This window comes from Acomys minous, assembly GCF_964271855.1.
Source record: "Acomys minous genome assembly, chromosome: 9".
Lineage (NCBI taxonomy): Eukaryota > Metazoa > Chordata > Mammalia > Rodentia > Muridae > Acomys > Acomys minous.
In genome coordinates this window covers 71,996,491-72,013,346 of record NC_140490.1, presented here as the reverse complement: position 1 = coordinate 72,013,346, position 16,856 = coordinate 71,996,491, and the positions used below count along the sequence as shown (strand labels likewise).

The window sequence follows — 16,856 nt, the reverse complement described above, 5'->3', positions numbered from 1 at the left end:
TAGGTTATATGGTTTTCTGATATGCGCTCAGGGGTAGGATAATGGCATCTTAAGGTAGTTCTATGTCTATGTTACTGAAAATTTTTCCGTGCTGTTTTCCCATAGTGGCTGGACCAGTTTGCGTTCCTATCAACAGTGAATGAGGGTTCCTCTTTGCCCACATCCTTGTCAGTATTTATTAAAATTTTAATTTATTGATAATAACCTTTCTTATAAATAAAATTTCAAAGTATTTTTATTTTTAATATAGTTAGGTCTATTAAACATTGTAAAGTGTTAGACATCCATATAGCTTCTTTTAAGATATATAAAGATACATATCTTATCTTTGTTCAAATCTGTAGCTCATTTTTTTTATTAAGTAATCCATTTACTTGGTTTTTTTTTTTAAGGGTTTTTTTTTGTATGCTGTAGATATTAATCCTGTTAGATGTATGGCTCACAAAGATTTTCTCTCATTTACTTCTTAACTTATTGTTTCCTTTGTTGTACTAGAAGCCTTTTTGTTCATGAGATACCATTTATCAGTTGTTGGTCCTATTTCATAAGTACCAAGAGTCCTAGTTAGAAAGTCCTTATGTCTGCTTATATTGTAGTGTGCTCTACGACTTTTCTTCCAGCAGTCTCAGCTTTAGGCTTTACATTGAGGTCTTTGATCCACTTGAAGTTGGCTTTTGTTCAGGATGGGAGACAAGAATCAAGTTTCACTCACCTACATGTAGTCATCCAATATGCCTAACATTATTTGTTGAAAAGGATTTCTTTCTCCAGTGTATATTTTTGTCAAAAATTATGTTGCTATGGTCGATTAGGCTTAGGTCTGAATCTACAATTCAAGTTACACACACACACACAAACACACACACACACACACACACATGCACACACACGCGCACACACACACACACAAGTGATATGTGTGTGTGTTGGTTTTTTCTTCAAGTACTATTCAACTGTCCTTTTTATTAGTATAGCTGTTGTACAACTGAAGAAAGGTGTAATAATAATGCCTGAAACATTGTTCTTTTGACTCAAGATTACTTTGGCTATCTGTGATCCTTTGTATTTCTATGCGAATTTAAGATCATTATTTCTATTTCTGTTATAAATGGCACAGGTTATGATATATGAACAGGTTGGGACATGAAGGTCATTTTTACAGTATCATTTGTAGCAACCCATGAACATGAGAGTCCTTTCGTCTTTTAGTGTCTTCCTTGATTTCTTGCTCCTCAGTTTTAAAATTTTCATCATAAAGGGCCTTTACTACCTTAATTAGATTTGCCTTAATGTGGGCTTTTTTTGTTTGTTTGTTTGTCTGTTTGTTTTTTGTCTATTGTAAACTGGATTGTTTCCCTGATTTCCTTCTCATTGAATTTACATTGGTATAGAGAAAGCTATGTATGGTAATTTTGTATCCTGCAACTTTGCTGAAAGTGCTTATCAATTCGAGAAGTTTTCTTTATCTCTGAGATAAAGCCAACCTGGCCATGATTTAATGTGTGTGTGTGTGTGTGTGTGTGTGTGTGTGTGTGTGTGTGTGTGTGTATTATATGCAATTCTTATTCAGATGGTACTCAGAAATGTGAAAGCAGGCAAAAACAGTAATTTGCAAAATCTGCCCTTCTCTTTAGAACCAGAGACGTGGGGCTGATCTTGGGAATGCATCCACAAGGCTTTCAGATCATTTTATGTTGCTCTTTTACTGAATCGTCAAGCAAAGAGGGGGATACTCCCACTACTGAAAACCAATCATGATGTAGAGTTGCGGAGACTACCCCCAATGGATACGTCTACAAAATGCTCTTGGACCTAAGGCTCAGGAAGCATTGTGAAAGAGGGAGTGGAGGATCAGGGGGTTTGCTGTGAGATTCCATCTCACATCAACTGATTGTTCAGGGCCAAATGATCAGCCCTGAACACATACATAGAAGTGACACTATATGGACTAAACAGGTTATATTTAGGAAATATACACACATATATATAAATATACAGACATGTATACATGTATATATACATATATATAACCATACAATATCAATTAGTTAAAAAGGAGGCATGAGTTTGAACGAAAGTGGGGGTAGGTATGTGGGAGGGCTTGTAGGGAGGGAAGGGATGTGAGAAATGCAATTATATCATAATCTCAAAAATAAAATCAAAAAAGGAAACAAAATTTATTAAAGTGGCATATACTTTATAGTACGTACTCTAGTGTTAGGCATCCTCAGGATTATCTTCTGTGAACATATTACCAATGCTGACTGATGCTTCATACGCGTTAGATGCCCCATGGACAGCATTTCTCAAAATGTCTACCCCATATCTGGCTCGGAGGCAACCTGGGGAGAGCAGTTTTGCTTCTTCTGGGTCTACCGGGCCCATCATGCGTCTCCATTCCGCAATAGCATTCCACTTGGTCAGAATCATGACTAATGACGTGCCCCTGCAAATGGTAACTCTTTCAGAAGGCAGGCTCCTTCACGGGGCGTGGCTTACACACACTGCCAAAGACAGAACGCCTCTGGTGCATCCAGAGCATTTTCCCCGATCTATGTGATCATGTGCGTTCTTCTTTTTCACGAGGTTGGTGTTTGAGTGCTGTGGTTTAATTCTCGTGAATGAATGTGAGTGGATTCATCTTTTTTACTACTCTGGGGACCACACAAACATTGTTATGGACCCAGGCTTGTATTTCATGTTCACCTTTCAGCCTCTAGTCCAGTGGTTCTCAACCTAGCTAATGCTGTCGCCCTTTAAGAACGTTCCTCATGTGGTGACCCGCAACCATAAAATTATTTCCCTGCTATTTCCTAATCTCAGTTTTGCTACTGTTATGATTTATAATGTAAGTTTCTGATATCCAGGCTATCAGATATGCGACCCCCAAAAGAGTCATGACCCATAGGTTGAGAAACACTGTCTAGTCGTTGAGGGATTGCTTCCACTGCAGAAAGCCACTATAACCAGACTATGCTCATCACCAATATATATTCTATCCAGTTATTGGCTGGTTAAAGTTATAAAGTTGTCTTACCTCAGCTCACTGCATTACCACTTGGATGGCCCTAGTTGGTCAGTAGAGACTTTGGTCCTCTGTAAAGCATCTTGAACTCATCCTCCTGTCCCTCTCACCTCCTTTTTTCTCCCCTCCACATAATCTTCTAACTACAAAGCCTAAACCATGAACTTTTGATGTAACCTACAGGAAATGGAACCTACAACAGAGTTGCCTGGAGCTTTGCTTTCTTAGTATTTGTGATGCGGGTTCTCAGTCCTTTCGCTTCCTGGGAGGCAGCTCTTAGGTCTTTCTTGTACAGATAAAGAGATTTTAGCATACTTTTGCATTGACTTAACATGAATTTAAGGCCCAACAGACTCTATATATACATAGTATGAGGAACTAAAGAAGTAGAAGGAAGAACAAATGAAGAGGAAGGGAAAGGGGAAAGGCTTGTAAAAATAAATAAACTATAAACATTAACAAGGTGTCCCTCCATGAGTCAAATAGAAAATTGTTTAAAAAAATAATTTGTGTTTCCCACGGTCTCTATAATATGCAGTAACCACTTCTACAGTACAAACAATTGCATGTCAGAAACTTACATAGATAAGACTTCCAATACATTTTTATAAAAATCTTTTCCTGTTATCTTGAAATAGACTTTGTTTGCGTACTCTGGAGTCAGGACTATTTCCTTCAGCATCGTCAGCTCAAATCCAGCCTCTTTAATGGCCTTCAGGATCTCCTCTAAAGAAACAAACATTGGGTACCACTGTAGATCATTAGTTCTGTGTTCATGGTGTATTCAAGGAGATCAAAATGCCAGAGGAAAAAAATAGTTTAACTTGCCTCTTATGGTTTATATGTACAAAATCATGTAAAATTAAGAGCACCAAATTCACAGCCAGAAGACCTTGAGGGTGTTAGCACGGATGTACCACTTTGGTAAACTGAGGGAGCATCAAAGAGAAAAGGAGATCTACTGGCATGCTAAGCATGAAGACATGATTTCGTCTTTATGTCCCAGATGCCCATGAATGTCTTATGTGGTCTGTGTCAGGGTGGGGGTGGTGGGAGGGGTAGGGAGAGCCAAGGCAAGCATTCTTTCCTGAAGCAAAATGTCATAGCCGAGTGCAGCAATACATTGGATCCTGCAGAATCACACCAACAGCCTCAGTGTTGAAGTCTGCATTCTCTAGACCAAGGGAATCCAACTGAAAGAATTGAAGCTTTCTGGCAAAGGAAGAGGAGGAGGGGGGAGATGGTATGATGCCTGGGAAAGAGGTAAGGGGTAAAGAAAAAAAAGAAAGAGATTTTTTTGTTTGTTTTTGTTTTTGTTTTTGTTTTTTTACCAAATAAAAAACACTCAGAGGTGTGTGGCTGGGAAGAAAGGTGAGTGAGACCCAACCTACAAAAACAAAACAAAACAAAACAAAACTAAGGACAGCTTGGCCTTTCCTGCCAGCAAGGATAACCAGGATGGGCCTTCTAGCAATAGATGTGAACAGATACAAAGCATACATCAGAAATGAGCCAATCCAGTTAATTTACCATGTGAAGATGATATTATAAAGAATAATATGCATAGCTCCTCAACCAGAAGCCAGCAAACAATTCTCTCTGGAGTCTGGCTGATGTGTATTTTTAGAAATGTTGGCCTTTGTGTTAGGCACGGTCAGAGCAAGGTGTTGTCACAAAGCAGACAAGCAGAATGTCTCCATAAAACCTCAAGATTGAGAACAACCTTGAGAGGATGGGGGTTATTTCATGTCATACTTCCTCATCACAGTGCATCGTTGAAGGAAGGCAGGGCAGGAATTCAAGAGGCAGAAAATGAAGCGGAAGCTGTGAAGATGTGTTGCTTACCGAACTTCCCCCCAGTAACTTGCTCAGTCTAGTTTCGCATACAACCTAGGACCATCTGCCTAGGAATGGCACTTCCCATGGTGGGTTATGCCCTCCTACACGAATCGTCAATCATCATAAATCATCAAAAATTGCCTTACAGACTTGCTTGCAATCATCATAAATCATAAAAAAAAATGCCTTACAGACTTGCTTGCAATCCAACCTGGCAGGGATATTTTTCTCAATTAGATTCCATTTTCTTGAATGAGTTTCACTTGTGTCAAGTTGAGAAGACACTAGTCAGCACAACCAACCACCTGCCAACTTGATGCACAAACACATCATTATTCAACTACAACCTTTCTTGTCTCTCTTGTCCTCTAGATGTCATGTTTATATTAATATCACGACAGCAAACATCCCACCCTTTAAAACTTCCTTTTTTTAAAAAAAAAAACTAAGTCTTTAAAAAAGATCTAAAGTCTCAAACTCCAAGCATCTCTAAAATAGCCAGTATCTCTAAAACTTTAAAGTCCCTCTAAATTCCAAAGTCTCTTTAAAAAGTCAACAGTAAGACTGTTCAAAGTCAACAGTAACCTCCTATTGAAATAAAAAACAAGGTAAATACTTTCTTACTCTAAGAAGGAAGAATCAGGTCACAGTTACAAATCAAGGCAAAACAAAGTTTAACAGTGTGAAAGTCTCAGTGTTGGTGTCTAAGACCTATTCACAATCTTCTGGGCTCTACAGAGACAGATTCCTTCAGAATTGCTGTTTGCAGCCCAGGACAGCTTCTCTCATAGGCTCAGGGACAATTTCACACCACACATGCTGCTGCCCTTGGTGCTTATCCGATGGTACTGATCTTCAGAATGTTGGGGTCTCCCCTGCAACTGGGTTGCACCTGCACTAATAGCCTTTCAGGGACTCTGACTTTGCCACATGGTGCCAAGCCTCAACCGTTCTCCATAATCCTTTCATGCTTTCACAATCAGTAACACCCGGGATGCTCTTACACATTACCAAGTTACCAAGTGTGGCTGCCAACACAAGGCACAGATTTGGACACTTCTGGACCACGGCTTTTGTGTGCTGACCCTAAGGAAGCACCTCCCAGAAGATTTCACCTCAAAAAATGCTGGCCTCTTCTCAATCTCCCTTCTAGTTTCTTAGCACCAGCTGATCAACTTCAGTTGTCTAAGGTTTTATTTTCGTGCTTCTGAGTGCTTGTTAATCACAGCTGATTCTTAATACAGTCATCATACAAACAGCCACAGAAAGGGACATTGCTTCCTTCTGAAGCGTCACAAGCCAGACCTTCATCAATTGCATTGCTCTCAACATTCTGATCTGCCAAAATGCCACGGAACGGGTGGGTCGTTAGACTCTGAGGTCTTGAAGGTTTCTACAGCCTCAAGGTCCGAGGTCCTTCCACAATCCTTCCCGAATCATGGTCAGTTTTGTCAAATCAATAGTCCACTCTCTCTGGTACCAATCTCTGTCTTAGTTAGGGTTTATACTGCTGTTATAAAAAACACAATGATTATAAATAATGGGATGGAAAGTTTTATTTCCTCATAATCTTCCGTATCACAGTCCGTCGTTGGAGGACGTTAGGGCAGGAACTCAAGAGGCAGGAAGTGAAGAAGAAGCCATAGAACAACATGGCTTCCTCACTTGATCCCTACAGCTTGCTCATCCTGCTTTCACGTGCGGTCCAGGACCGCCTGCCCAGGAGTGGCAATGCCCTCAGCGAGACAGTCTCACTTACCTCAATAATTAATCAAGAAAATGGGTCTTCATGCATGAGCCATCTTTCCTGGTCTGGTTCCAGACCCACAGCCCAAGGACCTACTTTGCTAGTTAGGTCCCGGATCCCTCACTGTGCCAGGGCTGGATTTCCTGGGAGAGTTGCTTCTTCCCTTTGGCATCCCTCACCAAAGCCCTCTGCCATCTGAAACCAACAATCCTAGTTCCAGACCTGGGTCCTTGAACTCTTTTTATATGTGGACATCCTTTGCCTGTTAGACCCATGGTTTGGGAGCCATCTTTCTTGGTCCATTAAGCAACTCATCAACCAGCTTTCCCTGGCCTAGCTCACGTCACACATTTCCTGCTCTGGCCCAATCTAAGGAAGTCTATACTATCATATCAGACACATCACCAAAGAAAGATTTCCACATTCAGGGATTACATCACAAAAAAGCAAAAACAAAAAACAAAACAAAAAAAAAACAACCAAACAAAAAAAACCATGGATGGCCAAAATAGGTGGTAAGTTTCTCACCAAACCCCACTAGTTCTACGGGAGAACCAAGAAGGCAAAGTTTAGAAGACCAATCATAAACTCTATCAAAAAACTCAGTCAACTTAAAGAAGACATGAACAAATACTTTGCTGAACTCTATGCAGATAAAACTAAGTGCTTGAGCAATGTCCAAGAAAATATAAATGCACAACAGAGTGAAAGAAAAGAGATTAGTCTGGATTTGAAGACTGAATTCAATACAGAGAAACACTGAGGAGAACAAAAGCCAAAATGAAGATAAAATTGAAAGGAAAAATAAAAAACCCTTAGAAAATCCAGGAGGAAAGCTCTCTGTAGAGTGAGTCAAGCAGAAGATTGACTGCTGGGACTCGAACAAAGAGTAGATGCTTACTTCTTTGCTCGGGTGACACATGAGGCTTGATCAGTGCCAGCGTGGTCTGAGGAGGGAAGAAATACTCGATCTCCTTCTCAGCTTCCTCTTTTGAAGGGCTTCCATAGAACAGGTTGATAGGGAAACTTTCTGTGGCAAACCTTACACATAAACTTTGGGGGAAAAAGGCCAAGTTAAAGGTCAAATGTAACATAACAATCAAATGTAATATTATATTACTTAAGTTGGTTAAAAAAAAAATCAAGCAACAGCACCCATTCCAGATCTAAGTACTGAACAAAAGGATGTAATCAGCCAGTGACTTGGACATGCTATGTCCTTTCATGGAGGTAGCAGACATTAGGGAGAAAATATGTGAACATTTAAATCCCACTGTTTGTGGCTATAACCAAGGAAAACAAAATATCCTGTAGTGAAAAATCCTGCCTAGCTGTGTGACCTCAACTGGTAAGAATAAAGTTCTCTGTACAGTGGTATTGAGGTTAATCTTGACTTTTTCTCATCAGTATTGCAAAAACTCTTATGATCACTTAAAGATGTTGCAAGTATGATCACATCTTTTCTCAGGGTGATTTGTTATAAATCGTGATTATGGTGGATTATTTCTTCCTGTAAGTAGAGACAAGAGGCCGATGTTAAGCATTCCCATCTTTTCTTGCAAAACTGGGGCTGTCTGGAAGCTTACATTAGACTAAGACCAGACATCCACAATATGCAGTCAGTGCCTTCCCCAGTAACAGGTGCTCCCAAAGTAAAACTGCATTGCATGAAGATGGGCAGAGAACCATGGGGTGAGCGATACCTCTCTGGATAGTATGTGAAAGCTTCCTCAAGAGTTTTTGGTCCCATTAACTCTTGCCAATGTTGCAAGCCATTCTCCCCCAGTAGAGCAAGGACACAAGATGGATTACTATTGGAAAAAGCAAAACCAAAGGTTAATGAAAAAATGCCTTAGGAGTTAATGGCCTTCAGAGAACACAAGTGTGCATTGTTAATCTGACCGCAGCACATCAAATGTTCTATAAGGGGCCCACCATTAGCATATGCTGGCATGCCCTCAAGAGTACACTTAGATGATCTGGGAAGAAAATCAGGAAGGGAAAGGTAGGATCCTAGTTCTTAAGCCTGGTTCCTTCCAACCTTTCATTCCCTGCTTGGTTTCTGTAATCTTGCTGGCTTTTGGTTTCAGCTGCATTTTGGTTACTCCTCTAGCTACTGGGCAGCTTTCTAGTATCCCATCTCTCCTCTAGGACATGTGACGTCGATGATCATCAAAACCCCAAAAACAGCACTCAGGCCGCCCAACGGTTCTCTGCTTGGACTTGGTGGTATTTCCCGCTCTGGAATTCCGCATCCAACTCAACTGGAGACTGGCAAGTGTCCATGTCCAAGGGAACTGTTCTTTGCTCTAGCAATATTTCAGAAGCGGAGAGGAGGTAGACGTTTGAGGAGAGAGTGAGGACAGTAACAAGACTGTCAAAGACACAGACCAAGAACGCGCTTATAGAACTTTGAAGCTTCCCAGCCTAATGAAAATGATGCTTATAAAAGGGCTGAGATGAGCCAGAAGCAATCACAGCCCTTTAAAACCCTGAACGTGGCTTCACCTGCTCATGTAAGCTACGAGTTTAGCAAAGTACTCTTCGTCCTCATACTTCTTGCATATTGTCTTTGCTTCCTCCTCTGATAGTGATATTTGCCTCTGCATCAGTATGGTAAATCCTTCATTCTGGATAATGTTAAAAACATCATCTAAAGAAAAAACAGTTATGACAAGGTAAGTCTGAAATGCGAGGATACCTAGACATAAGTACAGTACACATGGTGCAGTGCTGTGAAGCTCTCCCGTGTGTCTAACTGTCCAATGAACTGGATAAGTTCACATAAAAGGCTTCTTAGGTTCCAAGATGAATGGCACGTCTTAACACATCAACTATAAGGTTGCTTCAGGTTTTCTTACCACATTGTAGTTATTCACAAACACACAAAGGAACCTCAGGAAATAATTTCTTCTGCTGCACATACTCTGTGTGCATGATAATTTGGGGCGGCTCGAATGGACAGGGCCCCCCTGTTGGCTCGTGTGTTTAAGTTCTTGGTTCCAGGTTGGTGAGACTGTTTGGGAAGGATTAGGAGGTGTGGCCTTGTTGGAGGAGGCGTGTCATTGAGTGGGCTTGGGGGCTTAAACAGCTCGTGCAGCTGCCAGGTAGTTGTTTCTTTCTCAGCCTCCAATTTGAAGATCAGATGTATGCTCTCGGCTGTTTCTCGAGCACCATGCCTGCCTGCCTGCTGCCATGATAATCATGGACTCTCCCTCTGAAACACTAAGCAAGCAGCCAATGAAATATTTCCTTTTATGAGCTACTTTGGTCATAGTGTCTTTCCACCGCAACAGAAAAATAACTGGGGTAAGATAGCAGCCTAAATATTTAACCAGAAGTGTTTCTCCGCCTCCTTCTCACTAGCCTGCTTCTTTCTCTCAGTTGAAAAACAGAAAGTGAAACACCTTGCCATCCTTTCTCTTGCACAGTGTGAAAACTGCTCCAGATGCGGTATATGATGTGTAAAAAAAAATAGGCTCAGATGTTTCTCAAAGAGGAACCTAGGAGAATCTTCCTGCTCTATACTGGCTTTCTGTTTTAACAGTTAAGAACATGGTGCCTGGATCTGCAGATACCACTGGCTACACCAAAAATACAAATCTTAACTCAGAGCCCAGTCAGTATTACGCCTGGTTGATAATCTGTTTTACAGTCATCTGATTCACAGTATAAACTAAGGATGGCGTACACAAGGACCAACTATCGTTCTTCTTCAGGTAAGTGTAGTTTCATCAGCTGCAGTATGTCACTTTCCCAGAATGGCTTCCCTCAGCTTTGCACACAAGACATTATAAGAAGCTATGACATGCCAGTTACCTAAGAAGTGTGTGACTATAAAGGTCATTGTTAAGCAAATCAAGCTACACTAATATGCAGGATACCTCACATGCTTTATTCTTGCCTAACAATTATTTGTTGCACTCTAGTTTATTAGATTTATTTTCTGTTCACCATGGAAGAGGTAATATATCAGATGCCTGTGCTTGATCTTGGTCTGAGCCTTATGCTTAATGTTGGGAAGAAAAACAAATACAGAAGTCACTATCTTTCTTATATAGAAACCACATATAGGAGAGGGAAGTTAGCAATAATCCAAACAGTGAACAATCCTAAATAGACACATCTATGCACTAAAACAGAACAACCACAAAATAACTGATATTTGCTGAGGCCATACTTTGGAGCAAATCATTTGACTCTGTTTGCCTAAAATGTAAGTTAATAAAAATATTAAAAGAAAAAATATTATTAAATAGAAGATATATATCTTCTATTTAATATTATGTGTATAATATATATATATATATACCAACTATGTATATGTATATGTATATATCAAATAGAGGTACGTTATGTTTTTTTAAATGATGAGAGTACTGAAAACGATAATTTTATTTCTTTTGCATTTGTATGTGCAGGCATGCATGTTCAAGCATTTATGTACGTTCATATGTGTGTGTGACTATGTGTGCACATGCCTGTGAAGACTGGAGGCCATCCTGGTGTTGTTCCTCAGGAGCTGTCCTCATTGCTTTTGGAAACAGGGTGTGTCACTGGGACCGGGGCTCACCAAGTAGGCCAGGCTGGCTGACCGGAGTGTTCTAGGGACCCATCTATCTCTATCTTTCTAGTGCTGAGACTACAAGAATGGACCACCACACCTGACTTTCTCCATAGGTGCTGGGGACCAGAAGTCCTTAGGCTTACCCAGCAAGCACTCTACTGACTGGGCTAGCATCCCAGCCCCACCTCTGCCAATGCTACCTAAATGGCCTTTACTTTAGAATTTCTTGAAGTGATCCAGAACAATAAAGTAACAAAATTTAACAGAACTTTATTGAAAAAGAAGCATGATGGATTGTGACTATCAACTGCCAATCATATAAACCTAAAATGATAAAAACTGGGGCTACAGTCAAAGCAAGGACCAGCAGCGCAGGCAGCACTAGAGTTCCTGAGCCATGACAGCAACCTCTTACTCTCTTAGCTTCTATTCAGTCCATAAAGGAAAGAAAACACTTCATAGACTGCTCAAAAGGGCGAGGTTCTGGAACAGACTGGAGCATATCTTCTTTAGAAAAAAGGAAAGAATGTCTCAGGTGCCCAGCTGAGAGTCTGGTGCTCTCTCATGTGCACTCCAAACCAAGGTCTCTGTCATAGACAGAGAAGAGAGAGAAGTGAGGAGGGAAGGAAAGGAAAGAGATGCAGAGGGAGAGGGAAAGGGAGAGGAGAAGAGAGAGAGAGAGAGAGAGAGAGAGAGAGAGAGAGAGAGGGAGAGAGAGAGGGAGAGAGAGGGAGGGAGAAGGAGAGAGAGAGGGAGGGAGGGAGGGAGAGAGAGAGAGGGAGAGGGAGAGGGGAAGAGAAAGAGAGAAAGAGAAAGGGGAGGGAGGGGGAGCAGGGGGGGGAAGAGAGAGAGAGAGAGGGATGGAGGGAGGGAGGGAGGGAGAGGAAGGGAGGGGGGAGAGGAAGGGAGGGGAGGGAAGAACAGGGAGGGAGGGAGAAGAAGGGAGGGAGGGGGAGAAGAGTCATTTGAATGTGGCTTTGGCAATCTAGAAGGCAAGCATGACCAGGAGTTCTGGCAGAAAACACACACACAGGAGGAGTGAGGAGCGGGAAGGTTGAGAAGCTTTCAGAGATGCTCTGTTGAAGAGGCTGAGAACTCAGAAGTAACCTACCGGCGAAGAGTACAAAGATCTAAGGGAGGTTTTTGTTCTGGTGTGTGTGTGTGTGTGTGTGTGTGTGTGTGTGTGTGTGTGTGTGTGTGTGTGTGTGTCGAATTATGTTTATTAACATATTGGAGTATATCTCTGTAATAACCAGAAAACTTCAGTTTTGTGAGAGAAGGCGAGGATGGAAAGAAATAAGGGACGTCTGCAGGTTGGACAGTGCATGGGCAGCAGAAATGACGTACAGGGAATAAGAAAGTGCTAGGCATTCGATGGGTCATATTCAGCCAAGAGCTATCTTTCTCTGCCAGGAATGATACCTTTTCATGTATAGACCAATAAAGCATTAATAATAATAAATGAGAGCTCCCTCAGCTTCCAGTGCTTCCAGTACTAGTCTGATCTGAAGATCCTGGGCAGCTCTCTCTCCCTCTCACTGCCGAGAAAAATAAGGTCTTCTTTTCAAGGCTAACCCTCTCATCTCTGCTACGGAAATAATTTCTGCCTGGCTGTATTCACAGTCAGCCCTTCAGCTAATGAATCACGAGGCACAGTTCAAATGCGAAGGACTGAAAAGTGTAACCCCAGGATGGATGGAATGACAGGGAGCACAGAATCCTGGTGAAACACACCGCATATCCAGTCACACAGCACCACACTTTTCAGAATATCCCTGCTACCTAGGAAAGTGCCAAATACCAAGTGTGATAGGTCCTCCAAGGCTCTACGTCTACAGGCTCGGCCAAATGCAACTTGTAAGTGCAGGTGGGTAGGCCTGCGGGGCTCCTGGGTGCATATCAAACACGTACATAGTTTTGTAGTTATTCCTTAAGCAAAACACAAGAATAATTTACGTTGTTGTTTTTACATTGTATTATACATTGTAAGTCACAGAATCGAGATCTTCTGATGTACTTATCCAATGGCATGGATGTACACCTCATGAAAAAAGCTATACTACTTACGTGTGGGCTTGAGTGGCCTGGGATTTAGCATTTAGAGCAACTCTGAAGCTAACCCTTGAACACACTAAAGGAGAAGTGGCCTTAGAATATAACATTTAACAAACGCCTGACTGAAGCTTGAGGAACAGAAGTGAGAAAGAGTTCTGGAGGGGGAATTGTGTGGTATGAAGATCTTATCTTTTTAAAAAAGATGCTTTAAATGTATTTATATACATATCATATATGTATGTAGAAATAATTGATTTAAAAAGGAGGCCATAGCTTTCAGAGACCAAGGAGGAGTGTTGGGTGGGGGTGGGGAGCTTGGAGTAAGATAAGAGCAGGAAGAAATGGTGTAATTATATTATAACCTCAAAAATCAAAGACATAATTTAATAAAGGTTAAGACAGTACCAAATGTAGGCTGAGTAAAAAAATTAAATTAACAACTGACCTGAAATATATGTTCTAAAAATAACTGGATAAGCATCATTAGAATAAAAAGAAAAATAGCAGCCAGGTGGTGGTTGCGCATGCCTTTACTCCCAGAATTTGGGAAGCAGAGGTAGATGCATCACTGAGTTTGAGGCCAGCCTGGTCTACAGAGAGAGTTGCAGGACAGCCAAGGCTACACAGAGAAACACTGTATCAAACAAACAAAAACCCTTTTCAGCGGTTAAAAGCACTGACTGTTCTTCCAGAGGTCATGAGTTCAACTCCCAGCAACCACATGGTGGCTCACAACCATCTACAATGTGATCTGATGTCCTCCTCTGGCCTGCAGGTGTACATGTAGGCAGAGCACTGTACATGTAATAAATAAATATTTTAAAAAACCTTTTCAAACCAATGAGAAATATTAACTTCTCGGTAATTGAAAATTATCAACAAACTGACATAAAAATTCTGTGTAGAGTCTGGTGAGCCGGCCCAGTGGTTAATAGCAATGGCTGTTCCTCCAGAGGACCTGGGTTTGATGCCCAGACCCACATGGCAGCTCACAACTGTCTGTTACTCTAGTTCCCTGAGATCAAACACCCCATCTACCTCCATGGGCACTACACAGAAGTGATGCACAGACAGATATGCAAGACAAACACCCACAGGCATAAAATAAAAATAAAGAAAGCAATTTAAATTATTTCCAGTGGCATGAAAGGGGCTGGAAGTTCATTGGTAAAACAGTTGCCCAACAATTGGAACACTGTGGAGCCAAATTCTAGCACTGCAATCAGTCAATCAATCAATATAAAGACAGATAAGTTAAACAGCACAGAATAATGCTATTTCATTATTACATGAAAAACAACATATTCCAATTAAATTGTTAATGATCATAGAGATAAATTATAACATGCACAAGGTCCTGATTTTTTCACTTCACAAAACCACCAATAAAAATAGCAAGAATTGGACTGGAGAGATGGCTCAGTGGATAAGATCGTTGCTTGCTCTTCTAGAGGTCCTGAGTTCAATTCCCAGCAACCACATGGTGACTCACAACCATCGGTAATGTGATCTAATGCCCTCTTCTACGGATAAAGTACTCATATACAATAATTAATTAATTAATTAATTAATTAATTAATTAAAAGTCTAGAGATGGCTCAGCGGTTAAGAGCACTGGCTGTTCTTCCAAAGGTCCTGGGTTCAATTCCTAGCAACCGCACAGTGGCTCACAACCATCTATAATGAGATCTGGTGCCTCTTCTGGCCTGCAGGCATACATGCAGGCAGAGCACTGTGTAAATAATTAAATCTACAAAAAAAATTAGCAAGAATTATAATGCTAATAGGTAACATATCTTGATAGGTACTCTACATATTCTTGAAGAGTGATAAATGCCTTAACGGTACACATAATGGTCTTTATAAATAGTCACTTATACACAACAATCTTTCACTTCTAGCAACAGATCAGAAATGTCCCTATCTCACAAATAAAGGTGGGCAAGGCCTGAGGAGGACAGTCACAGCTGAGGTGTTCTATGTGTAGTGCACATATGCACGCACACACATGCACACACGCATGCATACATGTGCATAGGTGTATAGACACAGTGCACCTGCACACATAGGCATGCAGATAACCATTTACATGGCAAAGAACATGAACTACATAGACTTTTATAAAAGTCTATAAATAATTTAATTTTTAAAATATATTTTAAAATATTTTAAATAATTTATTTATTTTAGAAGAATAAAGAAAAAATTTTATTATAATGCTAAACTGAAAATGAATGTATTAGTCTGTGTGTGTGCTACATTTTTTTTATCCATCAATCATTTTATGGACAGCTGCTTCCATTTCTTCGCTCTTGTGAGCAGTAATATAATAACACAAAAGTACGTTTGACTCTTTGACATACTCATTTCCTGTCTCCTGAATATACACACAAGAATGGATTTCAGGATCATAAGGCATTACTTCCAATTTTTCAACTTAAAAATGTAATTTTAAAAATATATTTTATTAATTTATTCATATTACATCTCAATTCTTATCCCATCCCTTGTATCCTCCCATTCCTCTCTCCCTCCCATTTTCCCCTTATTCCCCACCCCTATGACTGTGACTGAGGGGGACCTCCTCCCCCTGTATACGCTCATAGGGTATCTAGTCTCTTCTTGGTAGCCTGCTATCTTTTATTATGTTTATGTATGTATGTCTGTGTATGGGTTTGTGCATGTGAGTGCAGGTTCTCAGAAGGTCATATGTGTAGGATCTCTCTGGAGTTGGAGTTACAGGCAGTTGTGAACTTCTCAGTGTTTGTTTTGGGGAAGTGAATCAGGGTCTTCTGCAAGAGCAGCGCACACCGCTAACCGCTGAGCCACCTCTCCACTCCCTGGGGCCCCTTTATAGGATGCCTGTATCAGTTCACGTTTCCCACGTCCTCAACAGCAGTTGTTACTTTCTTAACAGGAAGAATACACTCTACTCTTCCGTTATTTAAAGCAGGAGCTTGCAGAACGTCTAGGTCAGATATTAAGCACACTTCTACTAGTTTTACTAAAACACACCCAGAACACATATAGGAACTCTCTGAGAACATTAGAAGTTAAACAATTGCAGATGCTTGGGGGTGGGAACCAACTAAGCAGTGCTCTCCAGTGGGGGCACACTTCAGAGTGTGCTCCGTGCTCAGGAGTAGCTGGACAATGCAAATGCATATTTATTTGTTTGCAAATATGTAATACATAATATTTATGTATTTATATTTACATATACACTATATATATAAATATTATACATAACATTATATACAAAAATACATACATTTGTGTGCTTTGGGGGGTACTTTTTTAACTGGTTTGTTTGTTTTGATGATTTTTGCTTAGAAAGAAAGCAATAGAAAATGACATTGTGTGAGCAGGGAGGCAGGGAGGATCTAGAAGGGGTTGGGGGGAGGAAATAATATGAACAAAATATATGTAAAAGTTTAAGGCAATAAAACTAAAACCTCAAAGAAAACCAAAGACAGATGAGTTTCCTGGGATTAGTCTGTACTCTCTCAGATGAAATCTAACAATTGAGCATTGACTGTCAAGACAAAACCAAAAAGCATTCGAGACAAATGCTGGCTTACTGCTGGGACCAAAGTGAGGTCCACAGAGGTAGGAGAGATATA

General features: G+C 40.7%; 1 protein-coding gene across 1 annotated transcript in view; it reads right to left on the bottom strand.

Moving 5' to 3' along the window:
- Nucleotides 1-16,856, bottom strand: part of NME8 (NME/NM23 family member 8) — a 69,593-nt gene that overhangs the window by 27,606 nt on the left and 25,131 nt on the right. The window contains exons 12-16 of the mRNA XM_084796449.1: nucleotides 9,120-9,264; nucleotides 8,315-8,422; nucleotides 7,513-7,664; nucleotides 3,607-3,751; nucleotides 2,211-2,446 (exon numbers count right to left, since the gene is read on the bottom strand). Coding sequence (XP_084652575.1) covers nucleotides 2,218-2,446; nucleotides 3,607-3,751; nucleotides 7,513-7,664; nucleotides 8,315-8,422; nucleotides 9,120-9,264 — 779 coding nt within the window. The 3' untranslated portion in view covers nucleotides 2,211-2,217. The remainder of the gene's footprint in view (nucleotides 1-2,210; nucleotides 2,447-3,606; nucleotides 3,752-7,512; nucleotides 7,665-8,314; nucleotides 8,423-9,119; nucleotides 9,265-16,856) is intronic.